This window comes from Rhincodon typus, chromosome 16 (genome assembly GCF_021869965.1).
Source record: "Rhincodon typus isolate 14 chromosome 16, sRhiTyp1.1, whole genome shotgun sequence".
NCBI lineage: Eukaryota > Metazoa > Chordata > Chondrichthyes > Orectolobiformes > Rhincodontidae > Rhincodon > Rhincodon typus.
In genome coordinates, this window is record NC_063347.1 from 29,200,058 (window position 1) to 29,220,554 (window position 20,497).

At 40.3% G+C, this 20,497-nt stretch overlaps 1 protein-coding gene across 3 annotated transcripts in view; it reads right to left on the reverse strand.

The window, feature by feature from the left end:
• The window catches only part of arhgef3 (Rho guanine nucleotide exchange factor (GEF) 3), a 301,914-nt gene that overhangs the window by 191,106 nt on the left and 90,311 nt on the right, over positions 1-20,497 (reverse strand). For all 3 annotated transcript variants that reach the window (XM_048606689.1, XM_048606690.1, XM_048606691.1), the window contains exon 3: positions 7,618-7,684. In XM_048606689.1, coding sequence (XP_048462646.1) covers positions 7,618-7,684 — 67 coding nt within the window. The remainder of the gene's footprint in view (positions 1-7,617; positions 7,685-20,497) is intronic.

The window sequence follows — 20,497 nt, forward strand, 5'->3', positions numbered from 1 at the left end:
GATGAAGGGTCTAGGCCCAAAACGTCAGCCTTCCTGCTCCTATGATGCTGCTTGGCCTGCTGTGTTCATCCAGCTCTACACTGTGTTGTCAGTGTTTTCATTTCTACTTGTGCTGTGGTAGTGTTGATAGCCTGTGATACTGTGAATCTGGCCTTTTCAATCAAATCATTTAAACTTGATGATATGCAAAACTCCAGAAGATCTGAATTACTTTCACTGGCTGCATTTCTCACTTTTGGTAAGAAGTGGTCAGCAGTCTCACTTAATTCTTGCCTCATACTTATCAGCAGGTTTGATGATCCGACTTTGATTGGAGTTGCATACTACTTTTTCTCAAAACTGTTTTTTCTGATATCTTCACTTATCTCCCAACTAGTAAACAAAATTGACTTGTCCTCTCCTGCCCACAAAACGATGTAGCTGTACCTTTTTTCTTCAGAACGGTCTCTTAGAAAGCTACTGAACATCAGCCTGCACTTCTGTTTAGACTTTGCAAAGGCCTCCCCAACATCATCACCCTCTGAATTCATATTGGCCTCCAGCTGTGCATTAATTGTTGCAAAAGTAACTGTTTTGTTTTCACATGATTACTCTATTTTTCTCTCTTGAATGCTCAGTCCCATTGAAGGCATGTCCTATTCATTACTTAAAACATGAACTGAGTTTGTATGGAAGCTTCTGGAACTGTCTACCAATACTAACAAGTTAACCAAGATTCTGCAAATTCAACACAGACTACTTCATGCTTTCAAAATGTTCCTAACTGAACTACTCTTGTCAGGAGCTCAATCCTTGAATGGATATATACAGATGCAGGCCTTTTGGCGTTTTGACATCAGCCATTGTTTCTGATTTGTTCCAAACACAGAATAAGCGGGCTTCCAGACTTTAACCAAAAAGAACTGCACAAATCTAGTTTGCAATAAGTAGCTGCAAATGGCCATCATCTATCTTCATCAGATAGCAATGGCTTTTAGACTTAAAGCATTCTGGGTGGACAATAGCAATCGGTCATGTAATTGACATTGGTCTTTGATACCAAATCCTTTATTATCCAAGGAACCAGACAGACACAGCAATTCTGTGAAGGACTGTACTTCAGAATATCAACTACAGATCAAAGCAATTACAGCAATGCCTTTTCTAAACTTGGAGGCTGCCACAACTTTGAACCTCTTCCAGACTAACGACTAAGTGAAGTAGGTCAGACAGCATCCTTTTACAGTTGACTTAGTCGCAGAGATGCTTGGTGTTGCCAAACTGTTATTGTGAGTTTTCTGGTTGAAGTGTTAACCAAAAAAATCAGAAAGCATAAGGAAGTGTGTCTCCTTTTCCTTCCATCTTAATTCTTGCTTTCCGTGACTGCCATAGAAAAGAAAACAAAATCTTGCTCCACTGACTATAAACAGAAATGATAGCTTGATGGTTCTGGACAAGAACTTGTTGAACCTTAATGGAACAAAAGAAGGTGTTTAGGAATTAAGACCAACAGGAAACTCAATAATGTTTTGGTGTCAGACTGAATGGCATGATGTAGATTAATACATGAAACCACTCCAATTTAGTATTTTTGACAGAAATAAATGCCAATGCTCAATCTTGCTTGTACTTGTATAAATTGTTGTCCATTACTGAGTAAATGGGAGTCTGACTAACTCTAACAGCTACAAGATTAATTAAGCTAAGCCTCCATCCTACATTTTCACCATCTTATTAATGTTACAAATGCAGTATTCTGATGGGAAAATATCCTTCTTTATTGCTATATTATTGATAAAAGGATCTAATTGATATGCACATTTAGATCCAGGTGCCACATTTAACACTGCACTATAGTCAAATGCTCAGCAACAATGTACTGATTCACCAGCTACATGGAAAGCTGTAACAAATATGCTCGATAAAGTTCCAGAACTTAGAGTCAAAAAGTGTGATTATTTCAAACTGTGGGAACCAGATGAAATAACACAGCAGTAGCAGGTGCCTCTGAATAATCTTGTTTGTAAATGTGAGTTATTAATAGTTTTAAATAAGCCTTCTATGTTTTACACAAAATCATACATAAAATGAGTTTTGCATGGTACATATTAATAGGTGTAAAATTAACATTATGGAGGCATTTAAATCCTGTCCTATTCAGAAAAAAACCATTGAGCTTTTACACACATTTGGGAGACTTATGAGCAGACATATTGCACCAAACCTACAGTCTTCCATTTTGCCTGCTCTTCCAAGTAGGCAAATAGGATCACCTTCCCAAAAATCATGGGGTCCTTCTTTCAAAGGCATTGGGAAGCTTGGTTACCACTTTAACCAGTGACTCAACTGGAACTGTGACCTTTCTGACTTGCAAAGTTCAGTGCATGAGGAGTTGGTGCCAATTGGGGCCTAAACAGCAAACTATTTATTAAGTTCCTTGTAAGGCCAGAGGAACAAGAGTACTCTTTTAATCTCCATAAGAAGAGTTTAAGTGCCTGCTGACTTAGATTATTGCCCGACTCACCACCCTTTGTAAATCGTTAGGTTTCTCCCAAAGATCCTCAGTGCATGGGTTCCAGGGAGTGCATCTTCAGATTCTGAAGGTAGATTCCTGCATGGTACTCTGCTTCTGCCCATTGGTCAGTTCTCACTACTCACTGATTTTGGGCAGGCACCTTAAGACATGTGGGCAGGGGTCAGGATTAATAATAATTCAGGCACTACAGCGCTAGGGTCAGAACAGTTTGCCACTGACTTCAGCCTCCATCTGGTTGATTTCTGCTCTAAGTTAAAATCAGAGCTTATCTACTTGTCTTATAGATGTATCATTGTATGAGGAATGTTTGAATACAACACAACTGATTTAGTTTGAAGTATAGGAAGAGTTGAGGTAAAAATGGCAGTTAGTAGCAGGGCTCCTAAGCCCGGGCTTGTCCGCTCCTGTCTGCTTTCTTTCTTTTGTTTACTTTTAACTTCTGCTCTTTCTTTTTTTTCTTGTTTTTATTTTCTTTAAAGCATTTTGTGGTGGGCTAATCGGAACAGCAGCGAGAGCGGGCTGTGCACGGAATGATGGCAGCCTCCCGGCAGTCTGAGGTAGCAGCGGGTGTGGCTCCTCCCACTGACTGGAGGCGGCAACAAGGACATCCTCCTGCTGTTCAGGGCTGGCAGTGGCAGCAGCAATGGCAAAGCTCCTCCAGCGATCAGAGGTGGTGGTGGCAGGAAGAGCATGGCTCCTCCCAGTGACCAATGCAAGACTCACAGGCTGACTGAGACTTTAGGCTGTGGCTAGGCCCGGTTACCTACATCAGTGGTTTCAAACACCTTTATGGAAAAGGGCTTAGACTTTGAAATCTGGATTTTTCTTACGTTTTGATTTTCTTTTATTTTTGCTTTTTTTTGTGAGGTTCTGGTTTCGTGACCAAGATGGCGCCAGAGAATGGTGACATTGTTCATTTTTCACGGTACTCCTATTCCTTTTCTTGAGTACATGTGACAATAAAATCTAATTCTAATTCAACTGGTTGTGGTGTCCAGATAATCTGATGGCTCAGGAATAGAAGCAGTTACACAGCTTTGTAAACACAATTTCAGGAAAGTAAGAAAATGTTTTTTAGTTTGCTGACTTTCAACAACTCTCTGCTGCTCATCTGATTGTACTCAGCAATATGCAGTGTTGAATTGAAATGCTTTTGCATTAATAAGCTTTGTAATACAATGAGCCATCAGCAATTATATCCAGGAAGCACTTATTTGATCACGTCTGCTGTAACCAATAATTAATGGTTGTGATTAAACCAGACGAAACCAGAGTATCTATTAATGCTTCGTCCAAAAATATTTTAAACTTCATAAAATCCAGATCTACATGTGACACAAGAAATAATGCCAATTCCTAAAGATCAGAAATTTTTTCTCAAACAGAAGAAGGAAAAAAGGAGGGGGGGGCCTGTTTTCCTAAGCATCTGTCCTTTAATATTGTTGCAAAATTTCTTAGGGCTTACTGAGGGTGGGGCCAATCTGAAGACCCAACAGAGAGATGGAAGTAACAAAAGTAGGGGTTAGGGCTGGCCTCCTGTCTTAATGTTCTTTAAATTATCCCATTCCCTATCCAATTGAAAGAACATGCAAAAAAAAAAGAGTTAGAAGTAGCAGATCATGCCACTGAAGAGTCACTGGAGATCATCAAGTCAGTTCCAAGAAGAAATGAGTGAAATTGGGATTTGTCTGCATCCTACAAAATGACCGTAAGGCCTGCGAGCTTCTTTCTGCAGCTCAGTCTTGAGGTAGGACTTTACAGGGAGCTGTTTATCCCCAGAAACAAGAAATAGCAGTACTAATGGGCTCAATAAGTGCAGCATTTGCTTGCAGTCATAAATTTGGACCCCATACAGTTTTCAACTTATTTGTATCCTTTCATACCTTTTTTAGATTTGTCAATCAAAGATCACTGCATTAGTCATCACAGACAATTCTCCCTCACATGATCAAACATTTTGGTCACGCAACCTCAAATGTCAAAAAGATTTATAAAATCATCAAAGCATAAAAACCAACCACTTTGTCCATCAAATCTTACAAACCACCTCAGCTTTCACACAGCACATTATAACGCCAGGGCTGGATGCAGATGAGTAGAGAGATGTTGTAGATTAGTTGAAAAATTTGACCTCTTGTATGACTGATACTTCACTGCATTTCTTAAGACAAGAATGATTTGCAATAAGGAAATAAGATGTTCATCTATGGTAGATTATATTCTGCAAAAGAACCCTGCATCGTATGAGAGTTCATTAAAAGCTACAGCTGAATATGGAGAATAGGTGAAGGTTGACTTGGAATTTACAATGTGGGTGAGAAGAATTTTGTTCATTTACAGGAGAGGTTTCTTCAAACTAAAAAAAAATGTTGGAATATTCAGTTGATTAGACAGGATTTATGCAGGAAACAAATAAGTTAATACATCAGGTAAGGGCCCTTCTACACCAGTCTGCGAATGATATCTGATGGGTTGACAAATTAGCAAGGCAAAAGCAGTAAGTACCAAACTTTGCACATTGAGAGAACTAACAGTACCTATGTAATGAGTAAAAAGAAGAGAGAGAAAACCAATACACGGGGAATATATGGATCCTAACCATAACGCTAACTGAACTACAAATACGTCAAAAAGATATGGTCTGTATGCCAACTACACATATCAGGTTAAAATGGTTACCATTGTTTCCTTTACCTATAATGCCTTTTTCAGTAAAAGTAGGGTGAACATTTTCATTTTCATTTCCTGGCCTTCAAGTCTAATATTTCCTCATACAACATTATAGCAAGGGCTGCAGTGCATTGACTCCACAGGTGCAACATGGAGTGTGGGTAAAAGAAAGTGCCATTGGCATGAAAGGTTATGTTGAGCAGAAACAGTCGGTGAAGTTTGACGTTGAAAATGAAGATTTGAAGGATTTTGCTCATGTACAAGAGACTTCACTTGAGGTAAAATGTAGAAATGGGTCAGCTTAATGCCAGATGCTTTCCAGAAAACAAACATAGTTCCGTAGTGGACCACTTACTAGTCTTGATTTCTTTATTACGTACTTAATTACAGTGCAAACAAAGATCTCTCCTGAAATATATATTTATTGTATCAAGGCATCTTCAAATATGTCATTCACACTTGCAATTTGAGAGTTTCCTGAAGAATGTAGCTCTCCTTTTCATAAATTGTCTGCAAATTTGAATTAAAATTAACTTGTGCCTTTTTCAAAGGGCAGGAATAAAATGTAATTCCCCTATCATGTGTTATCTGCACAACATGTAGCACGCGCTCCATTTAAACATGCACAAAAACAGCTGCTGTCTCAGAATCCCACTGGCAGTAGTTCAGAATTTTCATGGGCACCAATGCGGTGACAGGAATAGACAAAGACCCTTTCATGTGATGCCTGGAGCATGTACATTTCCTTGCTGTTGCAGCGGTTTTGGCACCAATCACTCTCACATGGATATCATGCAGCCCTCAACTGGATTCAAACTCAGCAACAATTTTATACTGACAAACTGACCCTGCTTCTAGACTAACCTTAATGTGAAGAATCATTTACAGAGGTTTTTTCAGATGTAAACACCATTACGTTAGGGTATTAACAAACTTGGGCATCGACAGACCAGAATGCAGCTATCGCAATATCCTTCTTTTTGCAGATTTTGGCAGTATTGCACCAAAAGTACAAACTTTTTACATTATTTCAGTCCATTTTCAGTTTTAAAGGCCTACTAGTGTCTAGGGTCTATTGTTGTAGACTAGATTCAAGTAAAGTCATTAACATGCCTATTAAATAAATCTCACAGCAAATATGAATGCAGCAGAGTAGAGGAAGAGGCCACTATTGTCTCTGACCAATAGTAAGGCAATAAAGTTCTTACCTATGATATTTAAATAATTACTTGGCATTACCATGAAAAGCTGGAGAATAATGCAAGATCAAGCTTTTATAATATATTTATCTATGAAGAATAGACATCACAGCCTAAATCCAGTATTAGTTTATTTGTTGCAGAAGAAAAACTTTCCTGAGTTGTATTTAACATCATCATATGCATGTCAACTATTTGTGTAGTTTAATATCGAGTTAGAATATCAAGTTTGAATGGGCAGCATTCCCAATTTTCTATCCTTTTCTGTTGAAAGCAGTGACTCTCACGGGACATTGGTAATTTTCCACCTTTGAAACTGAACATTTGGTTGATAGACCATCCAACCTTAAGATGAATCATAGACATGTTTCATCGTGTCCTTCTTATCCTGAATCTATGCAAATATTACCCATGAATGGAGATAGTTAACACAAAAATATTTTGGCAACTACACTTGGATTCTGTAAAACATGTCTGATTTTATGTGTCAGCTTCTTTAAGCAGTGCCCAAATCTAAGTCAGAAGCCTGTGGGTTCAAGCCTTATTCCAGAACTTGAGATTAGTGGTGCCAAAAGTTCTGCCCATAGATCACATACAGCTCCATGATCCTTGGCTATTTGACCCATGATGCCCAGGCAATCAAGCTGTATTTTTGCTGATTTGATGTAGCCTGGAAGTTTGGAAAATAAAATTATTGTTCTCAGCACAATTGTATCATTGCTGGGTAAATCCCAAATTGACACATCAATGACCTGTTAAGATCCAGAATTAAAGGCAGACAAATGAGCATGGCCTTAAACCTAATTGTTGACTTTGTGGCTAGATGGTTTATATCAGAGCTTTCTGCAGAGAGAGAAAAATTTGGATCTTATTAATGTTGGCCAATGTAATACAACGGGAATACTGTTTTATCTGCAACCATACATCCAATATTAAGTGCCCATTCACTGTGTCGCTGATTCAGGAGGTGGTGAAGGATTCTGAAATGCTATTTGAAAGGTAATGTCCTAAGCAACATATCGCCCCTTCAGTCAACATCCCCAAGGCCAGATTAACTCATTGTGTACTTCATTTTTAGAGCTTGCTTTGTGAAAAATATTGAATAATTTGTTTGAATAATAGCCAATATATTTCAAATTAATTCACTGGAGTATTTGAAAGACATGGTAATGATGTGTAATTATGTGGAATCCACGGCATATCTAAGTTTAGTTAAGTTCATGATATACTTACTCCCTTGAAATTCCAGCCACTGACTGCAGAAAGCAGGGAGGAGGTGCTACCTTGCTGTACGGTAGGCCTGGGAAGCAAAAATTATAAAAAAAAAGTTAATGTCAGAATTGTTTCCAAACATCAGATTTAAAATCTACAAACAATCCATACATCTGCATGAGTTCTGAAGAAAGGTCACTAGATCCGAAATGTTAACTCTGATTTCTCTGGACAGACGCTGCCAGACCTGCTGAGATTTTCGAGCAATTTCTGTTTCTGTTTCTGCATTTCCAGATCAGTCAGGTGTGGGAAACAAATGTTGGCCTTTCCAGTGATATTGGCACTCCATGACAGAATAAAAATAACTTAACGTTTACCATTATTTCTTCTTATATTTGGCGCTTTACATGATAATGTTAAATTACACCTGCTGTCAGTCTACACTCGTGACGTGGAGGTGCCGATGTTGGACTGGTGTTGTCAAGGTCAGACCTAGTCTATACTCAGATATAGCAAGACCTGGACAACATGCAGGCTTGGCCTGTGACTTGATGAGTAACAATGGGGACTCATAAGTGCCAGACAAAAACATTCCTCAACAAGTGGGAATTCAACCACCTCCCCTTGATGTTCAATGCCAATTCTTTTATGGATTCTCTCATCATTGACTCTAAACTCAATGGATTAGCCATTTAAATAGTGTAGCTGCAAGAACAGGACAGAGGCTGGGAATTCTGTGGGCATGTAACTCACCTCCTGTCTCCTAAAAGCCTTTCTACTATCAACAGGTTTCACGTAGGAAGTGTGATGAAATACGGCCCACTTACTATTTTGACTGCAATTCCTACACTGATAAAGCATGATAGCATCGAAGACAAAGCAGCCTGGTTGACTGGTACCCTGTCTACCTTCTTAATTATTCTTACCGTCTGATGGAAGATGAAATGGTGAAGAGGCGGGCCTTCCTCTTTCTCCCAGAACTTACAGAGGAGGTCATGACACCAGACCATGCCAGCCTGGTCCAAGGTCACCACCTGGGTCAGTGTGACCCATCCAGGCTCAACCATCCAGGGGAAAGGCCAGCAATGACCTTTTCTGATCTGTCACAGTAAGTGTCACCATCTCCTCTCTGCTACCTTATTCTCACTCTCTTATCTCTGCTTCCACACCCACATCCCACAAAGGCTCATGTTCTACCACTCTCACATCATCTTCCCTCATTCACTCTTACCCACTCCAAGCTCCACACCATGAAACATGCACGGCCTCTATGCTGCCTACTCACTCACCCTGCATACCTCACCACCTTTCCTCCACCTCACCAGCACCATCAGCTATTCATCTCATTCCATCCCTCCCCAAGTCTCATTCCAAGAGAAAACAGCCTATAATAGGGCAGAAAGGGGCAAGATAGGTGATGGATGTCAGCCAATCAGCTCCATATCCCCAAAGTAAGGATCCTGGCAGTGACTGGATGCTGTTGACTGACTGTGTCAAAGCCCTCAGACAAATATCAGAGACTGACTTCAATTTACTGTGCCATGTCACCCTGACTACTCCCTTTAGACTTTGAGACATGGCCATCTGTTTGAAGCACATGCAGTGTGTTGACTGCGTAGGCTGCTGGCACATAGTGCAGGTCAGAGACTGGAGTAGCACAGTGCTGTACAACAACATGTCTACATTCTTGACTGATAATAGCTGACAAACACGACAAGCTGTCTGACTTTGTGTCTGTGCCAAAAGGCAAGGAAAGAGAAGGCAAAGCAAGGCAGGGTTGCTATGAGCACTGAAGAAGGCAGAAAGTGAATGTCAGAAGAGTGTGTGAGCAGCCCTGATATGTAGCCTCGTCCAATCCATGAATCCATGAATCCATCCCTGCACACAAAGTTGGCAGCAACATAGCAAAGGTAGGTGCTGCTGCATTAAAAGTGCAACGCTGAAATACAGAACTGTACAGTAAGTGGCAACATGCTATGATGATGCAATAAGACAGGTATGTGTTGGAAGCAAAGGTCCATGGACGTGGAGTGCATGAAGCTGCTGTCTATGGATGGTCTCTGAGATACTCGTGCTGGGGGTCCAAGCTGGAGGTCTGGAGCCAGATTTGCCAGTTTACTGCTCTGGCTTTCATGTCAGGAATTCTCAGCATTTAGTTACTATCCACCAGGTGGTAGGATGGGGAACTGCATATTAATGAGGCAAGACTAAATAATAATGAAGAGGCTAATGATTGAGAACCAATGCTAATAGATTTCTTGCTGCGCATTAGCAACAATCTCAGTCTGTCATTCGACACTTAGTTGGAAAATGGGGCATTTTATTCTCAATTTTGAAACAGTCTTTGCTCAACATCTCACCAGATTTTTCTAAACTTCTTGCCATGGCTCATGCCATTCAAGATTTTGAATGAGAAGATTTTGTCCCCTGTGTTTGTCTCATCTTAGCTCCGTCAACTGTTAATTTGGTTAACAGTCTCATGGCTTCTTCCTCCTGACTTGCCCAAAAGCCTAAATGGATTACAAATCTCCACTGTATTTTAAATGTGAGCGGATAAATTAATTAATTTCCTGGCTTCCTTTAAGTTGACACTTGGTTAAAAATTTGCAGCTTGGTGATGTTGTTTGCTTGGATTCTTTCAGAACATTTGCTAATTTATGCAGACATGACCTTTTGTCCACTTAAAATGTGAAAAATGACTGAACAGGAAGGATTTTTAATATAATCAGGATTTTAATTGTTCAAAATTATTTGAACACTGAATAATTTACTGTAATGTCAGACCTTTGGTCACTGCTTGTTCTCAATAAGTTAGGGTTCACCATATCACAATTCAGAGCCATGCTATTGAATTGAGGGGAAAAAAATCATATGCCAACATTTAACACTGAACTAACAACACAGTGAGCATTTAGCTGAATGTTCATCTCATTGTAATTTGTCAGATGTTACTGCTTGCAAATTGAGTTCTTTGTTTCCCTATTTTCACATTTCGAAAAGAGTTTATTTAAATGTAAAGTGTTTTGGGGTGTCATGAACAGCAGCTTTATGCAGAGAAATTTGTTCTTTCTTCCTGCTGTTTGTCTTCACAGATAAAGTGACACGCAGGCAGACTGCAGTGAAGCCGATTACAAAGGAACACATGGGAGGTAACATTGGGAATGTGTCAAAAATTCTGAAAGCAAATACAGAGCTAACTGAAAGAAACAGGTTAATGTCTATTTTCACATATAGAGTTTTCAAGGAATTAATAGTTTGAGATCATTTATCATTAAAAGACAATTTGTTTAAATTGATATTATTCAGGAACTGGGCAGACTTCATCTCACACATAAATCACACTAACTTTGAATCATGTTCAGTGATTAAATATACCAAGTAGAGGCCACTACTGGCCAAAAAGAGATTGACAGTACAAGGTAGGACTGAATATTTGCTAATTTCTGTGAAAATTTCAAGAAAAAAAATAACAAAGTGTCTTACACAAAATCTGAAGTAGGATTAGCGTTGATTTTCACTGATCCAGAGACCTGATTTGGTAGAAAGTAACATTTGGAAAAGAGGACTCTCAGGAAACAAATTCAGAAAGTGCTGCAACACCGATAAAAAGTCAACATTGTCTTCTATTCATCCTTTTAGATTACCATCTTCATTGGTAAATGCAGAACTTGTAAAACTCCACATATATATTAAAAATCTTCTGTCTACATGTACATGCTGTTGAAATTCCAGTTGTCGTTACTTATGGTCCCAATCAATATCAACACTTATTAAAAACTACCTACATAGACATTCAGAATGGAAATTGTGGGTATAAATAGTTGCTTGCAAATATGTAGTTGTAAGCTCTGAATAATATATGGAGCAAATTTCTGAAGTCTCTTTTGTCGACTCTGTGCCACATTTTACACAAGGAATCAAGCTTTTATTTATTTAGCTCACCACGAGCCAACCCAGAGACAACTTACCAGTTACATAAACATCTCCAGCACAATACTTATTTGCAGACAAATTTCCAAATTGTCTGTTTTGCTTTCCATAAGAAAAACATCCTTCATTCATTTCCTGAAGCCAACATTACTGCAGCTTACAAGAATGGCCAGTATGAAAAATGTGCTATTTAAATACACTCAAAAAACCTAAGAAATCTTCATATCTGACTCCATGGTGGGTAACTGAGGATAGCATGGCGATTGATGAATTGCAATCAATCCTTGGTTTCCTTATACTTTACAAACAATCTTTACGACACAAATAGACAAACGAAGATGCAAATTCCTGAGGCAATCAAAAGAGTGAAAAATTATGCTGGGGGATGAAAAGTTGAAGAAAAAATTCAAAATATTCAAAAAAGCAAGGATTCTAATTTTATTACCTTTTAAAAATTCCCTTTCTTTTGTCCTCCTCCAGTAAATGTTCAATGGGTTTTTCTTTTCTCAAATCAATGTAAGACTAGATTAAAGTTTTCAAGTAGATTTGTAGCTCGGGTTGTGGATGAAGTTGTAGACTTGCTTGTCGAGCGGGTGTGTTTAGTTGCAAATGTTTTGTCACCCTGCTAAGTAACATTGTCAGTGTGCCTTCGGTGAAGCGTTGATGTTCTGTCCCGTTTGTTATTTATATGCATCCGTTTGCTGGGGTGGTTGGCATTACTACTGGTTCTGTTTTTCAGTGGTTTGTATATCGGGTCCAGTTCAACGTGTTTGTTGATGGAGTTCCAGTTAGAATTCCCGGAGGCCTGGTATTCTAACCGGAACTCCACCAACAAATGCATTGAATTAGACCCTGTGTACAAACCACTGAGAAACAGAACCAGAAGTGGTACCAAACACCCCAACAAACTGAAGCATATAAATAACAAGCAGGACAGAACACCAACGTTTCATCGGAGGTGCACTGATAATGTGACCTAGCAGGGTGATGAAACGTTTGCAACTAAACACACCGGCTCAGCGAGCAGGTCTACAACCTCGTGAGACGAGATTATAAATTGTCTAATATTCCTGGACTATAATCAAAAATTAATAGATTTAAAGAAACAGTAAAGTTGCTGGCATTGAGAGATTACCCCAAATTAAAGCATTGTGCAAAGCTTGATCATGTCTGAGAGGAACTTATCACTCAGACATGGCATGTTGTAAACTGTATGATAGTCACTTGGCTGTCCAAACAATTCATTTTTTCCTTCAAGTAGACTTTTGGGAACTTAAAGCTCTAAAGATATAATTTTCAATGTGATAAGTCATCTCATTTTTGTGCCAGATATTTAGTGCAGCCATTGACAAATCTGTTTTATTGCCAATGCCCATTACAAGTTGACATGTATACAAAAGAAGTGCATGCAATGCAGACCCTTTATTTACTGCTTTATGTAGGCAGCAGCTCAATTGCAGAACCAGAACAATCCTATTAAAAGATAACTTGAATAATAAAATGATTACTTGTGGCAAGCAAAGGAATTTGACAGACCATATATGGTCATCACTCCTATTCTTAAGATAGCAGTAGGTGATTTTAAGGTGGATGACTAATAATGTATCATCAAAATGTTGTTTGTAAGGCAGTACCATATAGTGTTCTGGAATCGCCCACACTAAGTGGGGAATTTGAATTGAATAAAAAGCGTTCCCTGCACTCTCATTGTGCTTTTAACAGCCTTCAACCCCCACAGTATGTTGATTACATCTCCAATGCCTCTGCCCACCACACTCTCTACATCATTACAAGCTGTTCTGATACCATAACAACACTGGCTGATCTACATTGTGGAGAACGAAGGCTTCTGAAATTAATTACACAACAAAGCATCATTACTGTACATCAAACCATCAATGCTTATTCCATTTAGATCGAGCAAGCTTGCAGATCACCCTCATTAATAGATAACGTTAACTACAATGAAGAATTGGGGAGTGGGGTGGAAAAGCGATAACAAAAGAGAAAAAGTGGCTAATTTTAGAAAAAAATTCTTAAACGTTTTCTGTTGACATCCCACAGCAATCAAGCATGTTCCAGGTTATCATGGTTAATATGTTGCATTCAAACAGGATGTTTAAAGATTGTAATTTAGGAAACTGTGTTGAGCAATGACAGTATATATAAGAAAGGTAGTTACTAAAGTAAAGATAACAATAAATGTTTATATAACACAGTGTGGAGTTGGAGGAACACAGCAGGCCAGGCAGCATCAGAGGAGCAGGAAAGCTGACGTTTCGGTTCGGGACCCTTCTTCAGAAATAGGGGAGGGGAAGGGGGCTCTGAAATAAATAGAGAGAGGGGGTGGCGGTGATAGCAGGTAAGTAGTGGTGGGGATTGGTCAGTGAGGTGGGAGGAGCGGACAGGTGGGAGAGAAGATGGACAGGTCAAGGAGGTGGGGATAAGATGGGGGACTGGTCTTGGGATGAGGTCAGGGGTGGGGAGATTTTGAAACCAGTAAAGTCCACATTGAGACCATTGGGTTATAGGCTTCCAAGGCGGAATATGAGGTGCTGTTCCTCCAGTTTCCAGGTGGCATCGTTGTGACACTGGAGGAGACCCAGGATGGACATGTTGTCCAGGGAGTGGGAGGGGACGTTGAAGTGGTTCACGACTGGGAGGTGTTGTCATTTGTCGCGAACCGAGCGTAGGTGCTCCACAAAGCGGTCTTTAGCCTCCACTTGGTCTCACCGATGTAGAGGAGACCACAATAGTGGATACAATAGACCACATTAGCAGATGTGCAGGTGAACATCTGTTTGATGTGGAAGGTTTTTTTGGGGCCTGGGATGGAGGTGAGGGGGGAGGAGTAGGGGCAGGTGTAGCACCTCCTGCGGTTGCAGGGAAAAGTGCTGGGGGTGGTGGGGCTAGTGGGGAGTGTGGAGTGAACGAGAGAGTCGCAGAGAGAGCGGTCCCTCCGGAAGGCAGATAAGGGTGCGGAGGGAAATATATATAGTTTTGTCAAGATGCAATTAAAAGCTCTAATATTAGCTCATGAAAACATTTGTTCATCAAAATGAATTTGTTTCTGTAACATTCTGCTAGGGATGTGATTAACTTTTACATAATGTGACTGAATGTTAATAAATGGTATCTAAGGAAATGTCCTGATAACGCATAATTGAAAGGTCTATGATTGCTCGAACAATATCAAGATGGTATCTAAGATGCTGCCTTATATATTCAGCAGCATCTGTGGAGGGAGAAATAGTTAATGTCTTGAATCCAAAATGAATCTTCTTCAGAACTCAATTGTGTCACTAGATTACCCTACACTGCAGCCTGTTGACAGAACCATTAAATTGAAGTAGAAATGAGTCTTATCTGAACCTGCCAGTGCACAGTATACTTCTTCCACTCTTCCTAGTATGTGGCTGTACATTTATTTTCATTACCAACATGTGGGATTCTGCACTTACAAAGTCAATCACATAGCAGGAGCAAGGTTTCTTCTTGGCAATAGTATTAAAATCAAAGGTGAAATTCAGTGCAAAAAATGAATAATGTCTGACTAATAAACTGATCTGGGACAAATTTACTATCATTTCTAAAATAACATGAGGAAATTGAGGATGACCAATTTATAATCAGAAAAGCCTGCATGTTACAGTATGGAAATTCCAACAAATCAAGGTATAAAACTAATTTCTGACTATACAACATTTATCACCCTCACTCTAAACAAAATCATTCTTAACAAAAATTGAGTGACCTACTTTCTGTAGAGTGTTTCATTCTTTAGAGAAAACGACTCCCAACCCCCTTCCCCACCCCCACCCCCTCCCTCCACTTGAATTAATTTTCATCAAATTTATGTAAAGGGTCAAAGCCCTTAGTGGCGATGGGCTCAAGAGTCATTCCATCAGTCACATCACGAAACAATTTGTATCTTATTATTTTTCTTAGCCTCATATTGAACACGTCCTTTGCCTCATACTTTCTCTCACCCCTCAAAAGAATCTTGGAACTAATGGGCCATTAATTGAGGCCTACTGATGTGTGGGTGTGCACAGAAATGAAAGTTAAGATGATTAGAAAATTGGTCTCAAGTACCTGCCAGGTTGAATGATGAGTTATTGATTATCTTAAAAATATGATTTCTGAGAATATGTACAGTGTTTCAGTTTTATCAAATAACATTCACCATGAAACAAAGTAAATCTGGCAAGACAGAGAAGATGTAATTTTTAAGCTTTTGCTGTGGTGTAGAATTGGCATTGCACATTCTATGAGACATAGTAAAATTGGCATGTCTATAACCAAGATAAACCCACAACATCAGTCATAAAGTCTGTGCTAAGTCTCACAGTAGCAATGAAATAAATAATCAGATCATCCTTTTAAGTGTTATTCACCGAAAAAGAGTGGCCAGGACAGATCTCCCCTCAGCCATTTTGAGAAGCAACGTGGAATCCTTCAGAGCCTTAGCTTAATGTCTCAACCAAAAAAGGGGCACCTCAAATACTGCACTGTGGTTCAAAGTCAGAAGTCACATGACACCAGGTTATAGTCCAACAGGTTTATTTGGAATCACACAAGCTTTCGTCAGGTGCAATGAGACAGCAGGGCACACAAACACAGAGTTTATAGACGGAAAGATCAAGGGCAGAGAGATCAAAAGATCATACAACTGGTGTAAGTGGACTATCGGATGATGTCTCTGCAAGTGACCAAGACTGTTAGACGGTGTGTAAGGTGTTTACAAAGTCAATGTCAGTGCTGTGCTGTCATGACAATCAGGCAGAGCAATAGGAATATACAAAAGGTGATATCTCAGGTCAGACACTGAATTGTGGGTGTGAGGCCTTGTTCAGAATCTGTCTCAGAGTTTTAACCTGGAATCAGGCTGGTTTTGCTCTGAAAGCTGTAATTTATAAGATGCCACACTGACTGACAGGGACTACAAATTGTGTGTTTTTTGAACAAAATAGAATGTATCTGCAAATAAACAAACATCTTGGACAAAATGAATCAGCCCGTAGATAGTAGGAACTGCAGATGCTGGAGAATCCGACGTCAGCCTCTCTGCTCCTATGATGCTGCTCAGCCCGTAGATTTATTGATGTGTGTGTGTGACACAAAGAGAGAAAGGAAGAGAGAGACAGAGTGTGTGTGCACATGCTTGAGAGACTGTGTGTGTGTGAGAGGGCGTGTGTGTGTGTGTGTGTGTGTGTGTGTAGTAAATAATTCAAAAATGTACAAACTAATTAAGGTGGAGAGATCATAACAATTTAATCAAGGTGATACTGTCAAAACAGGAAATTAAGGAAGATTTTACTGATACAGAACAGTGTGGTGGGTTCACTGAGGTTCAGCCTAAATTATGTCCACAATCCAGTTTGCTAGGCTACAGCTCTCAACATCAGTTTGGAAACAACTGATCTGTCCCATTCATTTCCACCGTATGGAATTCCTGACCATAGAGGGCTATTCTGGTAACATGTGAAATATATTGTAATAATTTACAGCTTTTTTTTTAATAAAAGAATATCTTGGAAACTGTGTTTATTCAGGTTACTGGATCTTTAATACCCGGCCATGTTACCACATTCCAAGTCATCACCAACTGAAGTAAGCTGATCCTTTGTTTCATGAACATGCTCTGTGTTAAACAAAAATACATTCATGTATTATCCCTAAAACTAATGGACACAAAACCCCCTTTCTGTCAGGTTAACCTGCTGCTGCCTCATTAAGAATGTAGCTCTTTTCAGACTTAAAATCTATTGATAATTAGCAGGAATGGCAACAGCTGCCAATAACTGGCTGCTTCCAGTAAAATGAATATAAATAAATTCCTTTATTTATTGATATTTTAATGTATTAATCAATAATAATTCCTTGAATGTAATTCCCTTAGAATGAAGAAGAGCCACTCCCATCTCAGGGGTTCTTTCTATTTACTGTCCTGGTAGCACCACCAGGAGAGCAGTGGCCACTGCTGGTATTGCATGTGGTTGTCCATATGAACCAGGAGCAGGATTGGCCATTTGGCCCTGCAAGCTTGCTCCACCATTTAAAAAGATCATGGCTAATCTGATTGTAAACTCAAATCCACATTCTCTCCTACTCTCGGTGATGTTCACCACTTGCTCACCAAGAATGTACCTACCTCTGCATTAAAATATTCAAAGACTCTGTATTTACCACCTTTCAATAAAGACACTTCCAAAGACTCATGACACTGAGAATCTTTTTCCCTGTCTCAGTTTTAAATGGGTGACCCCTTACTAAGCCCTAATTCTGGATTCTACCACGAGAAAACATCTTCTCATAGAATCATAGAATCCGTACAGTGTGGAAACAGGCCCTTCGGCCCAACAAGTCTACGTTGACACTCTCAGCATCCTACCCAGACCCATTCCCCCAATAACCCTATAATCTTCTCTTCCAGGATGTGAGACACCCTCTACCAGGAGCAAGACACGATCCCCATTTTCCTGCTCGACATCCAATTTGCCTTCCTCTGCTGCTGGACCCAACACCACCTTCCCCAATTCTGCACCTGAAATCCCTTCTGCTGCTACTGGATATGCTCCCAATGAACACCTGACCTTCCTTCCTTCACTATTGGACATGCTCCAACACTCCCCCGACTAGACACTCACCCACCCTGCTATCCCACCAGACCCGATTGCTGCTTTCCACCCTGATGTACACCCTAAACACTACATCACCTACCTGGCCCCTTTGTCAACTTGCACCCTACCCCTAACCACTTGGCATCCTACCCACCTAGGACCCTAACTAGCTGTAAGCCCACTTACCTGTCATCCTACTACTATCCATCTGGATTTTTGCCCCCAGCATCCTTCCTTCCATTCAGTTGACATCCTATTCACCTGGTACCCTACATCCTACCCAACAGGTACCTTACCCAGCTGTCACCTGATTTACCTGGCATCCTACTCCCTACTGATTTGGCATTCTATACTCTGGTGCCCTGCCCCCTATCTAGCTGGTGCTCTACTTACCTGGCACTCTATTCCCTTCCTCACCCATTTTGCACCCTACCCTGCCAGGAGCCTAACATCGTGCTTATCTTACGGTTTCACAGCAGATGTCAAAGTGCTTGCCAAAACCTTTAAATTTCAGATAATGGAAGCTGACTGCTGTGAAGAGAGAACAAGTTTTGCCTTCCCCTGCCAATTCTATGCTTTGAAAGAATCGTCAGAATGGAAGTACAGCTGCATTTCAGAGGAAGCCCTGGGAAGAATCTCTTTTTATCAATGCAGAATTCCCTTCTTTGGTAAGAAAAGAACAGGCAGAGTGGCAATTGGCATGAAACTGCCACTCCTTGGATAATCCAATCCAATTTCTTGCACAGACAGGGCAATTATAGATAATACTGAAATGATGGAATCACTGCTCCTCATCACAATGATGGCACCATTGGCCACCCCAAGAAGAATTTCTTGGCTGAACCATTAATACGTAACGATAGCTTAAAAAATACCATGAAAAACAAATTGCTGACCCTTCATTAGTGGAATGCCCTAAAGTACGTAGAAAAAGTTACAACTAATTCCAACATTTATTTCGAGATGCACGTATACTTAATGGTGCAATCAAGAAAAAGGATGGATCCATCATCTCCAAATGACTGAGATAACAAGGTGTAGAGCTGGATGAACACAGCAGGCCAAGCAGCATCAGAGGAGCAGGAAAGCTGACGTTTTGGGCCGAGACCCTTCTTCAGGGATGGGGGAGGGGAAGGGGGTTCTGAAATAAATAGGGACAGAGGGGGAGGCGGACAGAAGATGGATAAAGGAGAAGATAGGTGGAGAGGGGACAGACAGGTCAAAGAGGCGGGGGTGGAGCCAGTAAAGGTGAGTGTAGGTGGGGAGTTAAGGAGGGGATAGGTCAGTCCAGGGAGGAGGCAGGTACTAAGAAAGGTAATGTGGCTGTAGTACCTGGTTTGCTTCAGGACGTGGTCGAGCAGTTTCAGGGCCAAAGAGATTACGAGAGTTGCAGTGGGAGAGAGATCCACTGAGGTCTTTCCGGAGGGAGGAGGGTAACTTCTTCAAGGTAGGCATCCTTAGAAGAGGCTTTGCAGTGGGGTTAAAATTGTTTCAGAGATAGTAGGAACTGCAGATGCTAGAGAATCTGAGATAACGAGGTGTAGAGCTGGATGAACACAGCAGGCCAAGCAGCATCAGAGGAGCAGGAAAGCTGACGTTTCGGGCTAGATCCTTCTTCAGAAGTGGGGGAGGGGAAGGGGGTTCTGAAATAAATAGGGAGAGAGGGGGAGGCAGATAGAAGATGGATAAAGGAGAAGATATCTCTTCCAAATAACATCAGGTTTGACAGAGTAAATCTCCATTTATGTGTTCTCTCATGTGTCAGGCATTACACAAAAAAATTCACCTCTAGAACTACATTTACAATGCCAGTTAACTTTGTATTCATACTTTAATACAATCTGCAGCCAGGTTAAGGGTTCATTTATGATCAAACTTCCCCTCGGAGTGGCGTTTTGTCTACACAACCTCTTCTCATGTAGGGTCTTTGCTGTCAGTAGAAAGGAGATTTGTATTCAAATTCCAGCAATTGAAAGGTGGTTGTGATAAGATACCATATTCCCCCAACGTAATTAAGTCCACACAAACTTTCTTTGGCATTATTGACAGTACATCAGAAGTTATGCAGTTTGATAATAAAATGTGTGTTCTTTTTCATAGCGCACAATTTCACATTACTTGTAAGATCTTCAACATTTTAAGGACACATAGTCCAATTGTTGTACAGGTACTTTGAAGTCAAGGTGAGGTTAATTATTTTGGGTGAGGAAAATCTGTCAATTGACGGAGATAACGCAGTGTGGAGCTGGAGGAACACAGCAGGCCAGGCAGCATCAGAGCAGCAAGAAAATTGATGTTTCGGGTCAGGACCCTTCTTCAGAAATAGGGGAGGGGGAAGTGAGCTCAGA